Below are 21440 nucleotides of genomic sequence, written 5' to 3'. Positions count from 1 at the left end.
CGACAGGAATAGAGAAAACTCTTACCTGCTGGAGGCACTCATTACTGAGGGGTAATGTCTCCAGTTGTTCAGCTGTGATTACAGTGAAAGTGGAGGACAAAAGTGTGGAATCTTTTCATTGTATTTGTGATGTTATATGCTGCACAGTTTAAAATCCAACCCTTAGCGACAGTCAAAAAGTACTGCATCAAAATTAAAATCAAGTAATTGTGAGAAAGGCACTGATGATAATGATAAGTAAGAATTATTGTGAGCAATAGAAATAAATGATTTGATTTGATGTAATTGATTTGTTTGCAGGATTGGCTCAATTAAAGTCAGTCACTAGATTTCAAATTGCATGGACTGAAAATGGTTGTGTGTGATTTTAATCTTGCCACAGTTGATATTAGCTGAAGCTCATACATTTATTTTTCTATCACAATGACAGCTTATCGTTTCATTACAAAGCTCTGTCAAGAGCAGCATACTGAAGCTGCCTAGAGTTTGGAGCCTGTTTGCAGGCAACCTTAGAATTTAAATTTCATGTCATCATTTATTACTGTATGTTTACGGCCAATGGAGATTATATTAAAAGGCATCACAAAATTAATAGATGGTGTTGGAGAGAGATTTTGTCACTTTGTCATTTCAGCTGTGCAGCTATTTTATGGCGGTAACAGCCTGTTTTCCTATCAAAGATACAAATGTTGGGCGTTGGATCAGGCACCACTGTGGCTCATCTGCCAGTGCACAAACAGTTCAGCTCCAGATTAATACAATGCTGCGTGGATCATGCATTGATATCACATTCAGATTAGATTTTGACCCATGACATGCTGAACAGAGAAAGTAACCTGGGAAATTTACTCCGAATCTTCAAAATTGCCTGTAGTAAAATTTCAAATTGTGTAAACATCATCAGAATCCTATTTGGGTTTCAAAATGAAGTTTCATTTTTTTTAAAGAAAGTATACAGGTTTTGCCAAATTTATTTGTCAACAAGATTTGTCTGTTTAAATCACTCTGTCTGTAATTTGGGGGAAGTTGCTTGCTGAAACTGCTGATGGGCCAAAATCCATTGATGTTTGATCCTTTCACTTCCACTGTTACTGTGTTGCCAACTTCCCATTTCCAGTGCAGATGAATGCAGGAGGGAAACAAGAGATGTGCTTGTCTTTGCTACTGAATATACGTTGTCACATCCATGCATTAAAGTCAGGTTTAAAGGGCTGTTTTGTGAATGTTACACTATCTATTTTTTATATTACAGGGCCATAGTATACTGTCAGTGGATTGACAACCTCCATGAGACCAGAAAAATACTGTCTGTCTCAGGTCCATTCAGTGGTTTCCTGAAATGGATACTGTGTCACCTAACAAGAGGAATTGTTAAACGGGAAATGTACGGTCAAGGTATTGGTCGCTTTTCAAAGGAAGAAATATATACCTTAATGGAGAAGGATATGCGATCACTTTCTGTGATTTTGGGTGAGATGAAAGCTTATTTTGCTGTGATGTGCTGTGTTTCACAGTCATAATCCTTGTTTGAATACAACCCGCACCTCCATTGTTTATCACTCTTCATTAAGAGACAGTGTTACCCCATTTCAGATCCTTTCCTTCAATTTGTTATACGTGAATCTTAGTAATAGGAACTACAGAAGGAATTAGAGTTATAGAATGATAGAGCAGAATCTTAAAAGTGTCATACAATGATAAGAAATATGGACAATAATAAGAAATGTAGCAGATCACACAATAATTTATTGAATCCTCTCTTAACATTGGGATCAACTTGTTCCATTTTTTAACTAAGTTCTCGTGACAATGTGAGATTCGTGCAAATCAGTGGTGAGTTGCCTATAAAGGAGGATGATTGATTGTTAACAACCTTACTAACTGCAGATTTTATATTCCATTTACAATTTGTAGGAATTTGAATATTAGAATGATCACTGAGTGATCAGTCTGAGTCTGAGTAATCACACTAGATCTCTGTCCAGATTAAGGGTGGTGAGTAGGTTACTTTCTGCATTCCTCAGCACTTTTCCCAAGGAAGTCAGGCCTTTCTAAAGAAATGAAGGTTTAAGATACTACACTTTTAGTGCATGGGAAAAATTAAATTAATATTACATTATATCAATATTCATACCCAGCTTTCTATTGGAGCATTTGCAGTGAGCAAACTGTATGCCGAGAGCCCTTGACATGGAAATCAGAGCAGGTACCTGATGAGTACAGCTCACTGCTTCCTTCAAAGGTTTGGGCACCACTGATATACACCTCACATTCCTGGACAATGGCATTCGACATGTGTCAGCCTCTATAATGTCTCATGACACATCTCCAATCCATTTGCAATGCTCTTCTGCAAGGTAAAGACAATGACTGCAGCTGCTGGACACCAGATTCTGGATTAGTGGTGCTGGAAGAGCACAGCAGTTCAGGCAGCATCCGAGGAGCAGTAAAATCGACGTTTCAGGCAAAAGCCCTTCATCAGGAACTAAGGGCTTTTGCCCGAAACATCGATTTTACTGCTCCTCGAATGCTGCCTGAACTGCTGTGCTCTTCCAGCACCACAAATCCAGAATGCTCTTCTGCACTCCAGTGCTTCATGCTGGGATGCAATGGTGACTATTATCATAATGCTGCTGCAAAGACACTTTGCAATCAGGGCCACACATGCAGCTCATGAATTCAAGCAGTGTGCACTTCTGGGCTATTTGCTTGCTCTCTTAATGCCCACTTACTACTGACCTGAAAGCTCACATCATCCCTGCCTTGCCTTGCCTTCTTTACGCCTTGCCCATCAACCAGAGATACCAGCCTCAATGTGTTTCTGTCTAGCCTTGCTATCTAGAGCAGATGCAAAGTCAGGTATCTTATCATGGTTTGTCAGAAGTCCTCAGTCAAGGGAGATGACTTCTGGTTGGTGGATCCATGTAACCATAACACATAGGAGCAGAACTACACCATTCAGCCCATCAGATCTGTGCCACCATTTGATCATGGCTGATTTGTTTCTGAACTCCATTCTCCTGCCTTCTCACCATTAACTTTGATCCGCTTCCTAATCAAAAACCTATCTACCTCTGTCTTGAATACACTCAGTGACTTTGCCTCCTTTATTTCCAATGGATTCCATGTGGGAAAGCAGCCTGATTGACAGGTGTGGCTCCCTGCAGCAGAGGGACTGGTTCTGGATGAGGTTGTAGTTCCAGCAGCCTGAAATTACAGTATTGTGATAGTGAAAGTGGTGGTGTCTTTCCCTGAGGAGAGAATTGGTTGCTGATGATTCGCTCTGATCCTAAATTTTGAAGGGATCAAATTATATGGTATCTTTCCACTTTTCTTGTAGTGGGAGTGGTGGGAGGATCCAATCTTAGTATATCAAATAATCCAAATCCATTGTCCCTTCTTACCAAATCATTTCTTTTTATAAACCTCAATTAGGAACATCCCAAGTTGTGTTTCTGTAAAGTATAAACTCTCAACTCTTACAGCATATCTTGACAATATATATTGGGAATTATTCTAACAGCTCCCTTAGCACCCTTTGCTAAGACTCAATAGCACCACTTGCATAAAATAATACAGTATAGCAGTGTTACAGTTCATGCATCATGGTATGCTAATACTGCTGTGTAATACAATGTACAACTGGACAGGAAGTAGCTTAATTTATTGGATATTACATTACAATATTCTCGTGACACGTATTGTTGTCTAATATCTGCTTTACAGCACAATACACTGATATTTTTGGTCAGTTAAGTACAGTGTATTGATTAGTTAAAACATGGGTTATTCTATAAAGGTATTCTAAAATAGTGTAATGTATCCATGATATGTATATGAGTGAGAATAATAATTGACAAGGTATAGTGTATATACTAATCAAAAATATGCTGTTTACTCTATTTTTGTAATATTAATTTTAAAGCAATGTGTAGACCTAAGTTTTGTTTTCATTTGCATTTTTGTATAAAAGTCTGACAAAGATTGAATATGCAGAATGTAGAAGGAGAGAATACTTAAAAAGACAATCAGTCTGCACTGCCTTTAAATGTGTTTGCAATCACTTGTTCAAGAGTGAGATTGCCAAAATGCTCTGTGAATAAGCCTGTTTCTATCTACCTTTCTAAGAAAGGAGTCTTTAAGGATGGAGTTTGGAGGAAAGCAGGGTGGGAGAAAGTGGGAAGGAAGTACAAAACAAATCCAAATTGATATGGTCTAATGTTTTCAGGTGATAAAAAGTACATTATGGGCCCAAGGCCTTCCACAGTGGATGCTGCTGTGTTTGGGCAGTTGGCTCAGGCTATGTGGACACTGCCAGGAACCAGGCCAGAAAGGCTGATCAAAGGTAAGAAGTTATAAAAGTTATAGGAATGATCTCCACAACTTAAGCAAATTTTCATTTCTCTGTTGAACTCATTCTTTTCCATGTCATTTAAAGCATGAAGCTGCATATTGTCATAGGAACATAGGAACATAGAGCACTTAGGAATAGCAATAGGGCTTTTGACCCTTACAACCTGCTCTGGCATCCAAGATGATTATAGTTGTGGTCACAATTTCACTTTCCAGTCTCTACTTGTTAATCCTTGCCTCCTTTGTCTATCAAAAAATTGTCACTCAACCTTGAATAAATTCAATGATAAAGAAACAAAACAGAAACAGAAATTGCTGGAGAAATTCAGCAGATCTGGCAACATCTGTGGAGAGAAATCTAAGTTAAATTTCAAGTCTAGTGACCCTTTTTCATCACTAATAGCAGCTTGGAAAAGATGGTATTTATATTGATGACGTGGTTGGCAGGGGTGGGGAGGGATGGGAAGTGTGGGTGAATAAGTGGAGATGGAGCCCAAACTGAGAAAGAAAATAAAAGGTAGGCAGACAAATGGACTGTTGATAATAAGCCAGAGATGGAGTGAAGCTAGATAGATGATCATGGGGGCTATAGGTATTGAAAATGAGTTGGCTATGCTGAAAGCAACTCATATCATGACAGGACCTGGGCTGTAGGGGTGGGTGATAGACATGGAAGGAGGTGTTCATGCTCTAAAATTGTTAAACTCAACATTGAGACTTGAAGGATGTAGTGTCTCTGCATGGAAGATGAGATGTTGCTTTTTCAGCTTGTGTTGAGCCTTGCTACAGCACTGAGGCAGGCCTGAGATACAAATCTAATCTCCAGTGAATGTAAAGTTTCTTCATAAGATTATTTCGTCATTGAGGAATGAATCAAATGCACTTTCTCTAAATGGCTTCTCATGTAATTATATCTTTGATCAAGTCAGGGGACCAAAACTATATACAGTACCCTGCATGTGATCTCACCAAACTCTGTATAGCTGCAGTGAAAGTTACCAGCTCATTCCATTCCCCTTAAAAATAAATACTAACATTCCAATTGCCTTCCTAATCACTTGCTGAACCTGCATATTAGCTTTTTATTATTCATGCACTGGGATGTCCAGATACCTCTGCATCAGAATTCAATGAACAATGTCACTGTGATGATGGATGAATTTGTCCCCAAATTTCCCTGGAAAAATTCAATCATTGGGGCAACTAGTGGGATAAAATGTGACTCTGCTTGTGGAAGGAGCAAAATCCTTGAGAGGTTGCTCTTCCAATCACAGATTGGTTCTTGCCTCTCGTGGTGCTGATAGATTCGGTCATTAGCCTATCAGAAGTAAAGATAGAGGAGAACTAGGATGTGATTGGAGAAGCAGCGAGTGAGATTAAAAAGAAGTAAGTGAGCAGGCCAGGAAGACTTTTGCTAGGGTTCATGGGGCTGGGACCTTGACTGTGACAGCTGAAGGAGCATGGGTTCAAAGGAAGATGCAAGGAGCAGGGAGCAATGCTGCAAGGGGTTGTGGAGAGGAAGATTGCAAAGGATGGAAAATGAGAGAGAAGAAGGCTGCAAGGGGATGGCTAGAGAAGGTGACTGCAAGAATTGAGGGGGAGACTGCAACTTGGTGGGAGGGGACAGACTCCAAATGAGTAGGAGAGAGGGAGACTGCAAGGTGGGGTGCGCATAAACTCCTTTGTACTCCATGCATCCAACATACTTGTCATGGTCAGATAGCAAGTCTGTGAACTAAGAATGCACCCTTTTAATCTTTGTTTCATCTTAAAAGTAATCCTCAGCAAAACTTTATGGTTTAAAGTTTTAAACAAGATTAAAGGTTAGTTTATTACACATAAGTATTGATGAAAGTTACTTATGGAGAAATGGTAAAATTTTTATTTGGTAGAAAAATCCTTTGCATTTCATGGGACGTGGGCATTGTAGCTAAGGTGAATATTTATGGCTTATCCCTAATTGTCTTTGAATTGAATAGTTTGATAGGCTATGTCAGTGGATTTCTTCACTTAAAGAACATTCATGAACCAGATGGGTACTTATGAAAATTGATGATAGTTTCCTGGTTGTCATTACTAAGGCAAACTTTCAATTTCAGATTTTTAAATTTAATTTATTTTCCACCAGCTGTTTTGATGGGATTTGAACCAGATAATTTCTTCTAAGCCACTGGATATTCAGCCTGTGATGTTACCACTGAGTTTCCATCTATCCCATCTATCCCATCCCCTACCCAAATAATTATTATCCAAAATACAGATATAAAGTAAGTAAGGATAAAAATAACAAACGATATTATTGCAGGTGCAAGTCACTTGAAGGTGTTCTTTCTGAAGTGAAAGTGTCGAAATAAAGTCAGATTCGGCAGAAGTGATAATCTCCAGTAGTTGAACAGTTTGAAGTGTACACAGGTGTACACGGTGTGCAGAACAAATTCAGGGAGTTAGTGAAGGCTCCGTTATTTCACCTTTATTGTCCTGCAGAGTGAGCTTTTTGCACCCTGGTTCAGTACAACAGTCCTTTCCTGGGTTCTCTCTTTGACTTTGATGCCTTCCTCTGTCTCTCTGTTGAGAAGCAGTTTCAGTTTCAAGGTGTCTCTCTTCTGCTGTTCAGATATTTCTCTTCTCATGTCCTCAGCCCTATTTTATCAGAATCAGCCTAAAAAAATGTTCAAACATTAGTCATTAGTTATATATCATTGTCCAAACAGCAAAGTCAATTATACCCGAATTCGTTGTGATGTTCGTCTGTCTCTGGGCAACACTACAGAAATGGTGTTTCTTCATAATGTTTGAACCATAACGACTGAGGGTTCAATAAACAATTTTAGCATTTTTTAATTATTTAATGGTCCTTTATAATTGCCTATAATATGGTCTTATTGTCTAATTCAGCTACAGTTTAATCCACAAGAGAGATTTTGTGTGTTTTTTTTTGGGGGAGATATTTTGGTTGATTTCGTGTGTTTATTTTAAAGACAGATTAGTTTTCTTTACAGAATAGGTAAGTATACATTTGTGATACATTTAATTGTCTGTATCCCTTTTTAGGACCTTTACCTCCTGCTGACAGCTTACTTTTTTAACCTATCTTGGTGTTGTCAGCAAATGTAACTACAACGTACACTCATACTTTACAGAAAAGGCACTTCGGCCTAAGGAGTCTCACTCACCAAAATTATAGTACAACCTAAAGTAGTCCCACTTTCCCACACTAGGTTCATAACCATGAATGAAGAAACCAAACGTGTTGTGTCATGACATTCAAGTCATTCAAATAGAGATTGGTTGTTTTAAGAAAAAGATTCTACGATTCTTTACATTTTTAAATAGATAATTTTTGCATCATAAAGATACCTCATAAAATATAAAAAATACATGGTAGGGATCTCAGTGATGAGAAACCCAAAGCTAAAAAATAATCACACTGAATAGCAGAAGTATGACTTTGGGCCCTGTTCTGTCTGATATCATTGGTGTAATTTTAAGGCCTCACAGCGGTGATGTAAATTCAGGAAACTTGCTGTTGCATGTTGTAGTGATTGGAACCAGGTAGATCTTATTGATGATGAGATCCTTGATTGGGGTCGTTAACCTGGTTCTGGATTAGTGGTGCTGGAAGAGCACAGCAGTTCAGGCAGCATCCGAGGAGCAGTAAAGATGGGGGAAGGGGAAATGAGGCAGGCACTGAGGAAGCAAATGTGGCTGTGGTAGCGAGTTTGTTTCAGGACATGGTTGAAGAGCTTCAGGGCAGAGGAAATGACCTGGGAGTTGCAGTGGGAGAGGGATTCCCTGAGATTCTTGTAGAGAGAGGAGGAAAACTTCTTCAAGGCAGGCATCCTTGTAAGAGGATTCGCAGTAGAGCTAACCTGGGTCAATCGAGAAACCCTGGCTGACCAATATGAACAAAGGATTCAGAATCTCCTCAGTTCAGGGACTGACTGCGCAGAAGTATATAACGGCTGACTTGGTGACGGGATACCGGCCTCTGTTTAGCGATTTTGCATGGGAAAGGAATGTGGTCGTAAACTGATGAGGATTTCAAGAGCATTTTCATGGAACCACTTTAAAGAGTCAGGGATATTCTGACTTAGTATAAAAATAAGCATAGATCACTTGCATCCAATTGTTTTCAATCTTTTGCACTGAAAAGAAACTGGACTTTGATCATGGGCTTCAATTGAAACTTATGAGAAATTTGTTGGAAGTGAAGCCTTTGGTATTTTGAAAAGAAAGTGACCTCAAGTGGTAATGCTAAGTCATAGCAAGCAGTTACTCTATCATGAAATTCTCAATGTGGCTATAAGGTGGCGCTATGGGCAAAATAGCTTTGCTTTTACTCCCTTGCTTTAAACAGCTTTCATATAAATGTTCTCCTTTTACATACTGATTGACTGACAGTGATCTTTGTAAATTATAGATTAGCTCTACTAACAAATGGTTGAGAAAAAGAATATATTAGTAGCAATCATAAAGTGTACAGGTATTTTCATTTAATGTATTTTATAAATTATTTATAAAATGCATTATTAAAGTGATTTTATATATTTTTAAGATAGTGCCTTAATTCCAACAGCTCTATGCAACCAGATAACTCTTACAGTAAGGATATAATTGTGACAAAAGGAAAAACCCAACTTGAGGATGTTCTTTCCTTTCTGATTATTTTACAAACTAAACTGAGATATTTCCTTACCTCCCCCACGTTTGCCTTCACCCCTCCATGGCCCTATGGATCCCTGTCCCGAATCCACTTGCTGGGGTCTGCCTTGCCGAGATGGAACCCTGGGCCTAATGGCACCATCTTCTTCACTGCTCTTTTCGGCATGGCTGATTGATTGATTGATTGGCAACTGCCAGAGGCAGGATTTCCTCTCTGTAGGGCAGAGACTCCAGCTCAATCTAATTAAAAGCCTGATGGTAGTGAAATGCCTGTGGGGTAGGTTGACCTTTGGTCCTAATGGGCAGGGTCTGCTATTCCCTGTCAATGTAAGGTCCATCAACTGGAATATTGCTTTCAACTCTGGACACCACTTTAGGAAGAATGTGAAGGCGAAAGAAATAATGTGATTTTGCCTCCAGCACAGGTTATCTTACCTGATGCTGCAATGCTTATGCTATCCATTATCTTGAAAGAAATTGGGCATGTATGATATGGTATTGAAGATTTTAACAGACATTTAATACAACTATCTATTATTATACAAACATTACATATGCAGGCACATTCTAATTGTTGGGCTGATAGGTGGTTATCAGTTTAAAAGAACAGTGTGCTTTTAATGGCATGTCATGTTTCAAGTGGTCTGAGGTAAGACGGAGCCTGACATCTTTATACCCAATAGCAATACACCCACAGGTCACATGATACGATGTAATAATAATGTCATGAGCATGTCGCTTCAAGGTATCTGACCATGAGTCACAATGCAACAGAAGTGATTCACGAGATTGGTTCCAGGAATGGGGAGTCAGAGTTATGAAGATAGACTGGAGAGTGTTTTTCTTGCAGAAAAGAAGGTTGAAAGCAGATTTGTTAGAGGTATTCAAAATTATGAGGGGACTGGACTGAGTAGATGGGAATAAATTGTTCCCACTAGTGAAGCAAAAGGGGACAGATTTAAAATAATTGATAAACAAAGCAAAGTCTAAAGGAGAAAAGGGCAGCTTCAATTAAGATACCTGTTAAGACTCTGGCGGGTTGAGTGCCCTGGAAATCAAGAACCTTGCTAAAAGTGTGAATATCTTATTCAGTCATCAAAAACGGGTCAGTTTATTTCTTTTTATTACTGTTAACCAGACATAAATCTGGTGAAAATCTCTTCTGAATAAACTAAAGAATAGCATTTTTAGTACAAGCAAGCACATTCTACAAACAACTAGCCATCAACTAAGCTGCTATGCAAATCAAATTATATCCCCCTTAAATCCAGCACACTCACCCATTGCTACACAGACAGGATGAAACACACAACATAGCTCCTCAAAGCAATTATAACTTGATTATGCGGCCAAACTAAAAGGGTAGAATGAGGTGACTTTATCCAGCTTCTTGTTGATGGGTTCACATTGAAAAACTTCAGACCAGACTTCAGATTCAGATGCAAAACATTCTGATATTTGAAACTTTGCTAAGTTTTTTTCCCCAAAACTACATCACCAAGAGAGATTTGGAGTGCTACCTTTCTTTACAAACTTCTCCAACAACTGAGCACAGCTTTTAGATGTGTACTGAAAATAATCATTGGTCAGCCCAGTCTAGAGGCTATTGGTAAGTGACCCATTCGAGTTTTTCAGGCCTATTTGCTCACCAATTAAAGCAATAAAGGACTACCCTAGAGGAGAGTACAGAGACATTTTACAAGGTTGTATTAGGAATGAAAGATTTTAGTCAGAATAGAAAATTAAGATTATTCTCCTTAGAGCACGGAGGCTATGAGAACATCTACAGAAGTATTAAAAATTAAAGTATCGAACAGGTCAAAGCTCATGCACTTACTTTAGAATCACATCTAGCTTGGCAGCTGGCAAATTTTGTCGGGTGGTTTTCCTCATTCAGTTTTCTTGCCTATTCCCCTCAATACAGCCTTTAAGAGGCTAACATATGTTTAGAAAGAAGGAAGAAATGACAAGGAGCCACAACAGCTCATCGTCTTCCCTCTCCATTCGAGAGAGGAAATTAGTTCTGTAAAGATTGAGGGTAACAAATTTCACACATATGTGGAGTAACAAGAGGAGGCAGGCCTGCACAAACTTCCATTGTGGCATGAGGATTAAATAGGGGGTTGGCTTTATTCCATACCCTATTCTCGTTGTTTAGCCAATAAAGCTACTGACAGAAAGAAGTAAAAATGTCTATTTAAAAAAGCATCTCTTCACAATCACACCATGTTCTAAACCTTAAACCACTTTACAGCTGAATAAATGCTCTTGAAAATGTATACACAATTACACTGTAGGGAACCATTTCTATAATTCATTCATAGAATGAGGGCATCACTGGCTAGTCCAGCATTTATTGCCTATCCCTAATTGCCCATATGGGAGTTTAAGAATCAACCATGTTGCTGTGGGTCTGAAGTCATCTATAGGCCAGACCAGGTAAGGATGGCCATTTTCTTCTGTAAAACACATTAGTGAACCAGATGGATTTTTACAACAATCAACAATGGATTCATGGTTACCATTAGACTCTTAATTCCTGACTTTTATTTTGATTGAATTCAAATTCTGTGTGGCAGGATTCAAACCCTGGTTCCTAGAACATTACCGTCAGATTAATAGTCTAGCAATAATACCATTAGACCATTGCTTCTCCATCACATAGGAGTTAATTTATATACACCAAGATTTCATGAACAGCCATGAAATCACTTACCTGTTTAGTGATGTTAGTTGAAGAATAGATATTGACCTCTGGAAAACTCTTTAAATATGCCATATTCCTTTTATCTGCAAAGTTAGGTGAGGCAACGATTTAATGTCTCATCTGAAAAACTCACCTCAAACAGTATAGCACTTTCCCAGGGATGGACTGTGATGCTAGATTAGATTATGTGCTCGAGAAGTGAAGATCGAAGCCAGTATAAGACTTGATCCAAGAGGCAGAGATTACCTAAAAATGGGGTCATGACCATGTGATCTACAGCAGTTTATTAATGAAGTAATGCACAAGTAAAATAGATAGAAGAAAAATGCAACTAATATTATTCTCTGATTGGATGAATGAAGCAGAGTGATGTTGTTCTCTGTTGCTAGTGGATACTTCTGCTCTTGGCCTTGAAGTTAACCAGGGTGTTAGACCGAAACTAGCGGAGATCTATCTCAGGGCATTTTGTTGACCTCATTCAGTTTGTTTACATTTGGGGAGTACAATCCCATCTTATCGGACCAAGAAATGTCTTGTATTAGGGCCTATGCTGGAGTATTGTCTTTACCAAAGATAAAAAGCCTGTGATACCCTGTGTCTGTCTGCTCAGGTAAGTAAGTGTAGAATCTTTCATTATAAGGAGATGAGAGAGACTGGGGTCAGCAACTGGGGTTGCTTACATCACGTGAGCCTGGATCTTGGTAATGTCAGGAAATAGTCATTATTTCTAATCTGGTGAAACATTTGGAGCCAACAGGGATTTATGCCATAGACCATAAGATACAGGAGCAGAATTAGGTCCTTTGGCCCATCGAGTTTCCTCCACCATTTGATCATAACTGATGCATTTCTCAACCCCCATTCTCCTGCCTTCTCTCCATAATCGTTGAAGCCCTTACTAATCAAGAACTTATCTATCTTTGTCTTAATTACATTCAATAACTTGGCCTCAACAGCTTTCTCTGGCAATGATTTCCACAGATTAACTATCTTCATGCCGAAGAAATTCCTCCTCATCTCACTTCTAAAGGGTTGTCCCTTCTCTCTGAGTCTGTGCCCTCAGGTCTCACCTTCTCCATATCCACTCTAACCAGGCGTTTCAATGTTCTCTAAATGTCAGTGAGATCACCGTTCATTCTTTTAAACACCAGAGTACAGACCCAGAGTCCTTACCTGTTCCTCGTATGACAAGCCCACAAAATTGGATATTAATTTGATTGATTCTGAGTCAAAGTTAAGCCTAAGTCAAAGTTTGCTCATTGCCATACTTGGCAAGTATGGAGATCAAGTTATTCTAGAGAAGCTAATGTTGAAATTCTTTTGAGAAGTTGTTCTGAAACACAACACACTCAAAAGATACAGGGTAATTGTATATGCATCTTTCTGAATTTTTTTTCAGACGAGCTAGTTAACCTTGCCATGTACTGTGAGAGGATTAAAAGGAAGTTCTGGCCTGAATGGATTGAAGAGAGTGATGATGCTTCATATGACAATGAAGATCTGTCTAGTGAAGACAGTTTGACTCCCACACCACTACAAGACTTCAGCTTGTACTCTCGCACAGAAACTTTTGATGAAGAAGTAACTGAGAACAGTGTCTCCTATTCCCAAACTCCGGACACTGATTATACCGGCCATTCACTTTTTGATTCAGATGTTGAGATGGAAGAGTACACAGACAATGAGTTGGGTAAATGAATAAGAGTGAAAAAAAAACTTCTAGGTTGAAGAAAAATACATTATTGCAAATTTTGCACCTTTCACAGTTAGTCTTGAGATCACTAGGAATCCGTTAGTACAGGTATTGTTATTTGGACCAATGTGATAATATCGCCATGCCAGTTAGAATCACAGAAAAACTCCTTTACACTTCTATCAAGTGTGTAGTAATTAACTGAACAATATGCTTAAATAAAGCTAATAGAACAGCACATTTAGTCATAATAGTCACGGTACAGTAGGTAACATTGCAATTCTTTACAGCTATCTTACAAGAACATGCTACTCTCCTTCATTAATTTGAGATAATTTAAAAGTTGCATACATCTAAACATACTATGATATCTATGGAAGTCAAGGTCTGTCACAGTATAAGTGAGGCCTTCATTGCAAGGCGCATGGATAACTCAGTCAAGTTCTTTAATATGCAGAGATGTCGGTTGTAATATAAGTTGAAAATAAATCACTTTCATCAGAACATCCTATATAAATGCCAATTCAAAGAGATAACTTTTTAAGTGTGCACGGAAAGCAGCAGTGTATTTCATGTACCTGTTAGATTCAAATGGATTGAACAATATAATGTAGCAGTTTTCTGGGATTTTATATATTAAACTGTGTTGCATTTATAGAATCTTCCTGTGTGTGAAGTGAATAATTATTTTTAATATGTACTCTGTAATATACATATTTGCCTGTATGGTTTTCCTTGTTATGTATATTTTCTCTGGTGCAGGACTTAGAAGGAGCATTCTCTTTGAATGTAAATACTCAAATACTTGGAAGCAGTGAATATATACATACTGCATTGTTAACTCAGGTGTAAGTGGCCATAATTCTTAAGTCCATAGGTGAGAAAATTCAAACTAAATTGACTCATAGACGAATAAGAGATTTACAGCATAAAAAGAAGCCTTTCGGACCCTAATTTTCTGACTGGACAACAAAGATCTGATCCCATTTTGGCCCACAGTATAGGAGATTATGGCAGTACAAGTAAAAATCTAAATACTGCTTATATCTTACAAGAGTTCCTGACTCAATCACCCTTTCAGATGGTAAATTCCAGACTTCTACCACCATCCATGTAAAAGAAAAGTTATCAACTCTCTCTTAACTTTGTAACTTATACATTAAATCTATACCTCTATTTATTGACCTCCCTAATAATGGCAAATGTGCTTTCTGATCTATCTTACCCATATGCCTCATAATCTTATACGCCTCTATCAAGTCTTCTGTCACCTTTGCTGCTCCATGGAAAACAAACCAAGTCTATCCAAACTTACTTCATAACTTGGACCGTTCAGACTAGGCAATACTCTAGTAAATCTCCTCTTCAGTTTCTTCATTGCAATTACATCCTTTGCATTGAGGTGACTGAGACTGACATACAGTACTCCATTTATCGTCTAATCAGTGCTTTATAAAGTTCGAGCATAACCCCCTTGCTCTTGTATTCTAAGCCTTACCTAATCATGGCAAGTACACCACATGCCTGCTTAACCATCTTATCTACCAGACCTGCTCCCTTCAGTGATCCATGGATGTGCACACCACGAAGATCTGATCATCAATACTTTTCAGGGTCCTATCATTCACAATGTGACCCCTTGCCTTGTTATCCTTCCCCAAATGCATTGCCTCAGACTGTTCCATGTTGAATTCCATTTCCCAGTGTCCTGGTTGGCTGGCCAATCCCTTGATATCCACCTACTTTGTCATGCAATGACTATCATCCTCATTATTTAGCACCCTACCAATTTTTGTGACATCTTCTTGATGAGACTATCTACATTTAAGTCCAAATCATTACTGAGTAACAAATAGCAAGACATCCAGTACCAAATCCTGCAGAACAATGCTGGAAACAGACTTCCAGTCACAGAAACATCCCTCTACCATCACCCTCTGCTTTTACCTTCTCAGCCAATTTTGATCCAAAGTGCAACTTTGCCATGGATCCCATGGGCTCTTATTTTCTTTTTTAAAAGTCCCACAACACCAGGTTATAATCCAACAGGTTTATTTGGAAGTATAAACTTTTGGAGAACTGTTCTTTTGTCAGGTACTTAGCTTGTACTTTCAAATAAACCTGTTGGACTATTATCTGGTGTGCGATTTTCAACTTTGTCTACCCCAGTCCAACATCGGCACCTTCACATCTTATTTTCTTGACCATGAGTGACTTTATCAAAAGCTTTGCAAAAATCCATATATACCAAATCAAATGCTTTACCATCATTTACACTCAAAAGTTATTGTTCCGAAAAATTTGACCAAATTTGTCAAACACGAACTTTCCTCATTAAATTCATGCTATTGTTGATTAATTTATATCTGTTCAAATGTGGAAATATTTGTCCCTTAGAATCCCTTCTAATAATGTACCCACCACCAAAACTAGACTGACTGACTAACCTGTAGTTTCCTGGTTGATTGCTTTCTCCCTTTCTAAATTATGAGACGAATTTGGCCTCCCTCGGTTCTCTGGTTCCTTTGCTGTGGCCAGAGAGGATTTGGAATTTACTGCCAGAGCCCTTGCTATCGCCTTTCATGCCTCACTCCATAGCTTGGGATACATCTCATCCAGGTCTCCAGGCTTAATCACTTTTAAGGCTGCTAAACTCGCCTTGGCTGTCTCTCTCTTAATGTGGCTGGCTAAAGTAAAAAAAGCTTGCCTTCATGCAATGCATTTCATGCCCTTTGAATGTCCCAAAATAATTTTTTTTAAAGTACTTACAAAATGTGGTCACTGCTGTAATGTAGAGACTTTGCCATGGATCATACGTGACAGCCTGTTTGGCTGTGTAATTATTGTTCCAGGCGCTAGAGAAATTTCCATTGTTCTTTTTGAATAGTGTCATGAAATCTCTAAGCTGAGAGGGCAGGCAGAGGCTTCAATTTAACATCTCACCAAAGTGCAAGCTGTATGGTTACATGGATATATTACAATTTTTATTAATTGTTTTGTGTCCTAAAGTGGGGAAAATACATGTGATATCTTTTCAATTTATTTAATATAACTGTGGACAGAGGTGTGAGATTAACCTCTGACACCAGCGATCTGTGTTTTGGCACATCAAGGCCTGGGAACAGACAATGTACACATATCCTTGGTTAAGATAGTCCCACCTCCAGTTTTATTGCAGACATTAACCCATTTACTTTAAATAGGTCAATAACTTCACTGAAATACCAAACAACAGAATGTCAAATGAATACATTAAGTGTCTATCGACTGATATTGCTTCCAACAATTATCTAGGCTACTATGTCTTGGTGCTGGAAAGGAGGAGGAAATATTTATCGATTGTTTAAATCCATACTTTTTTTTACTGGCTTGGGATTTGCCCATTCTATCAACCATACTCTCTGGTGAAGAGTCTTCTGGACTTGAAACATTAGCTTGCTCTGCCTCCATGGATGCTGCCTGACTCACAGTGATCTCCAGCATTTGTTGTTTCCAACTCAATGTTGCTAATGAGACCCAGTACAACACTGCAAATACAAATATTTCCCAAAAAGAGAGAAAAATCAGTACAGTAGTTTATTACAAATAAATTTCAATCTGAAAATTTTTGGAAATGAAATCAATTACTTCTGAATACCAGGGCTGGTTAAAATATTTTTCATGATATTTACAGTTCAGATCACATGGATCTTGAGATTACTTGACAAATTAAGCGACATTAAATAGTTCTTGAGTAAACAATGACCCAGATTTGCTTTGGCAGGGTATCTAATTGCAGCTTTACATTTTATAAAACCATTTTTTATCGGCTAAGCTGCTGAACATGTGAGCTGATAACATTGCAACAAGAAATACAGCATCTGGAATCTGAGTGAAAGACATCTACCATGTATCTCCTGAAGCAAACTGATTGAAAGATTGTGAAATTAACAACACAAGAATTCAGAAGGATGCGTGAATGAAACTCAGTATTAAATCATCGACATAGACAAATAAACAGAAGGAAAGAAGGATTAGAATAAGAGCGAAACAAAATAAAGAAATATCGCAAAGAGCAAAACAGTTTTCAAAGAAAAAAGTCTCCAGCATTAGAATTGAAGGAATGAAACTCCACATTTTTCAGAGTTAATTTTCAGTGATGTGGAGATGCCAGTGTTGGACTGAGGTTGACAAAGTCAGAAGTCACATGACATCAAGTTATAGTCCAACAGGCTTATTTAAAATCACAAGCTTTTGGAGTGCTGTTCCTTCATCACATGAAGTGGAGGGAAGTGCACAGCGACAGATATATAGGTGGAGAGATAATGGCAAGATAATTCCAGGTAATTAAGAGTATCGACAGATAAGTACAAATAGTGTGAGTGGGCTGGCTGAATAACAAATCTTTGATGGTGATGAAAAAAGTATCAAACGGTGTGAGTAAAGTGTTAGCAGCTGAATCCAAGTGAAGGGATGACGTATGGACTGACTAATTAAGGCAAAGATAAAATTACAAATAATCAATTATTATTCAGGATAAGGGAGTCCAAAACTGCAGGCCATAGGTTTAAGGTGAGATGGAAATTCACCCTATCCATGCTCCTAATGATTTTCTCTCTGTAAGGTCATCCCTCAGTCTCCGACCTTCCAGGAAATAACTCCAGCCTATTCAACCTCTCCCTCTAGCTCAAACTCAAACCCTGGCAACATTCTTGTACATCTTTTCTGAAGCCCTTCAATGTTTAACAACATCTTTCCTATAGCAGGCGAAGGAACTGGGACCGTCATTGCTAATGTAGGTCTTAATATAAAAATGTAGGAGTGACATCTTTTCTTGGAATATTCAGATCATTGACGCCATTAAAACTACATCTATTTGTCACCCAGTAGCCTTTTTCATTCAGCACCTACATGCACCTTTGTCTCCTGAGGTCTGGATTTGCTCCTACACAGGTCCAGGAGGAGCAGGCATTGGCAGATCTATCTCAGGCTTCAAACGCCAGAAACAATTGTCAAGAGCAGTTCAGATGTCAAAGCACAGATAGGAGCAGCCTGTCTCTATCTCTGCTGAAACCCCAGGTTGCACCACACTTAGTATGAGATTTTGATCATACTATTACTTTTTGGGTTTAGAGTACATAGAACATAGAACAATACAGCACAGCATGTGCCCTTCGGCTCTCAATGTTGTGCCGACCTTTTATTCTACTCTAAGATCAGACTAACCAACATACCCTTTATTTTACTATCTTCCTTGTGCCTATCCAAGAGTGGCTTGAATATCCCTAATATATCTGACTCTACTACCACTTCCAGTGCATTTCACACATCCACCCACTTTGAGTAAAGATCTACCTCTGACATCCCCCCTAAACCTTCCTCCAATTATGTTCAAATTATGCCCCCTTGTGATAGACATTTCCACTGTGGGAAAAATACTCTGGCTCTCCATTCTATCTATGCCTTTCAACATCTTGTACACCTCTATTAAGTCATCTCTAATGCTCCATCTTCACTCCAATGAGCAAAGCCCTAGCTCCCTCAACCTTTCTTCATAAGACATGCCTTCCAATCTAGGCAGCATCCTGATAAATCTCCTCTGCACCCTCTCTAAAGCTTCCACATTTTTCCTATAATGAGGCAACCAAAACTGAACACAATATTCTAATTGTAATCTAACCAGGGCTTTACAGAGCTGCAGAATAACCTCACGGGCTCTTAAACTTAATCTCCCTGATAATGAAAGCCAACACACCACATGCCTTATTAACAACCCTATCAACATGGGTGGTAACTTTGAGGGATCTATGGACATGGACCCCAAGATCTTTCTGTTCCTCCACACTGCCAAGAATCCTGCCTTTAACCCTGTATTCTGCATTCAAATTCAATCTTCCAAAGTGAACAACTTCACACTGTTCCAGGCTGAAGTCCATCTGCCACTTATCAGCTCAGTTTTGCATCCTGTCAATGTCCCATTGCAACCTATAATAACCCTTCAACTATCCTCAACTCTGCCAACCTTTGAGTCATTGGCAAACTTACTAACCCATCCTTCCATTTCCTCATTCAAGTAAGTTAAAGAAGTCACAAAGGGCAGAGGTCCCAGAACCGATCCCTGCAGAACACTATTGGTCACCAAGCTCCAGGCTAAATACTTTCTACTACCACTCTCTGTCTGCTATGGGCCAGCCAATTCTGTATCCAGACAGACAGGTTACCCTGTATCCAATGCCTCCTCACTTCCTGAATGAGCCTAACATGGGAACCTTATCAAATGCCTTGCTAAAGTCCACGTATGCCATATCCACTGCTCTACCTTCATCAACCTGTTTTGTCACATCCTTAAAGAATCAATAAGGCTTGTAAGGCATGACCTGCCCCTCACAAAGCTATGCACTATCTCTAATCAAACTATTGTTTTCCACAGTAGTTATGATTTGGAGATGCCGGTGTTCGACTGGGGTGTACAAAGTTAAAAATCACACAACACCAGGTTATAGTCCAACAAGTTTGGACTATAACTTGGTGTTGTGTAATTTTTAACCTGGTTTTCCAAGTAATCATAAATCCTCTCTCTCAGAATCCTCTCCAGTACTTTGCCCACCACTGACATAAGACTGACTGCTCTGTAATTCCCAGGATTATCCCTATTCCCTTTCTTGAACAAGGGATTAACATTTTCCACCCTCCAGTAACATCTTAGCATTTTGTATTATTTATTCTTTTGCTTTGAATTTGGATGTCTGCTTGCAAGACAATTAAGGGAAGGCAATTGCTTGCGTAGAACTCTTGCTGACCTAAATGACTTAAGAGGTCGAAGAGTTTGAGTTCAGATTCTTGTGTCTGCTTTAATTATTCTAGGTACAATTTTTGTAGCTGTAAAAGTTTGGTATATAAAGAGAAAAAAATTGGTGAAAACTAATGTAGGCACCTTATAGTCAGAAATGGGGGAAATTATAATGGGGACCAATTTAAAAGCTGATGAACTAAATTCGTACTTCTTTCTTGACAAAGGAGGACACGACTAAAGTACCAAAAATAATGGAGCACGCAGGATTTAGTGAGAGAGAGGAACTGAAATAAATTTGTTTTAGTAGAGAAATGGTGTGTTGGCGAAATGATGGGATTGAAGACTGATAAATCCCCCGGGCCTGATAATCTCAGAGTACTGAATGAAGTGGCCTTTGAAATAATACATGTATTGGTGGTCATCTTCCAAGCTTCTGTAGACACTGGAACAGTTCCTACAGATTAGAGGATTTAATCTCGCTAATTTAACCCTGCTATTTAAAAAAGAAGGCAGAGAGAAAACAAGGAATTATTGTCTGATATCAGTCACAAGGAAGATGCTGGAGTATATTATCAAGGGTTTTACAGCAGAGCACTTAGAAAACAATCAAAGAATAGGGTGGCACAGTGGCTCAGTGGTTTACTGACTCACAGCACCAGAGTCCCAGGTTCGATTCCAACCTTGGGTGACTGTCTGTGTGGAGTTTGCACATTCTCCCCGTGTCTGCGTGGGCTTCCTTTGAGTGCTCCACTTTCCTCCTACAGTCCAAAGATATGCCAGTTAGGTGAATTGGCTATGTTAAATTGTCCGTAGTGTTAGGTGCATTAGTCAGAGGGAAATGGGACTGGGTGGGTTACTCTTCAGAGGGTCGGTGTGGACTTGTTGGCACAAATGGTCTGTTTCCACACTGTAGGGAATCTTATCAATAGACACAGTCAGCATGGGTTTACGAAGGATATAATGCTTGATAAATCTATGAGAATTGTTTGACTTAATGGAGAGCCAGTGGTTGTGGTTTATTTGGATTTTCAGAAGGCTTTTGATTAGAGATTAATGTGTAAAATGAAAGTGAGTGGAATTGGGGGTTTAGTGTGTTGAGATAAATAGAAAGTTGGTTCGCGGACAAGAAATTAAGAGTAGAAATAATTAAATAGGGTCTTTTTCTGAATAGGCTCCCACGAGGAGGTTGAACAGTTCATCCACTTTACCAACACCTTCCACCCCGACCTCAAATTTACCTGGACCGTCTCAGA

At 38.9% G+C, this 21440-nt stretch overlaps 1 protein-coding gene across 1 annotated transcript in view; it reads left to right on the top strand.

Annotated features, from left to right (window-relative positions):
• The window catches only part of faxcb (failed axon connections homolog, metaxin like GST domain containing b), a 68186-nt gene extending 54131 nt beyond the window's left edge, over positions 1–14055 (top strand). Inside the window, exons 4-6 of the mRNA XM_043685561.1 lie at positions 1253–1470; positions 4229–4345; positions 13122–14055. Of these exons, the coding sequence (XP_043541496.1) occupies positions 1253–1470; positions 4229–4345; positions 13122–13420 (634 nt within the window). The 3' untranslated portion in view covers positions 13421–14055. The remainder of the gene's footprint in view (positions 1–1252; positions 1471–4228; positions 4346–13121) is intronic.
• Positions 14056–21440: the final 7385 nt, after the last annotated feature.

This window comes from Chiloscyllium plagiosum, chromosome 3, assembly GCF_004010195.1.
Source record: "Chiloscyllium plagiosum isolate BGI_BamShark_2017 chromosome 3, ASM401019v2, whole genome shotgun sequence".
In the NCBI taxonomy this organism is placed as follows: Eukaryota; Metazoa; Chordata; class Chondrichthyes; order Orectolobiformes; family Hemiscylliidae; genus Chiloscyllium; species Chiloscyllium plagiosum.
The sequence above is the reverse complement of the archived record's forward strand: the minus strand, read 5'-3'. Positions and strand labels throughout refer to the sequence as shown.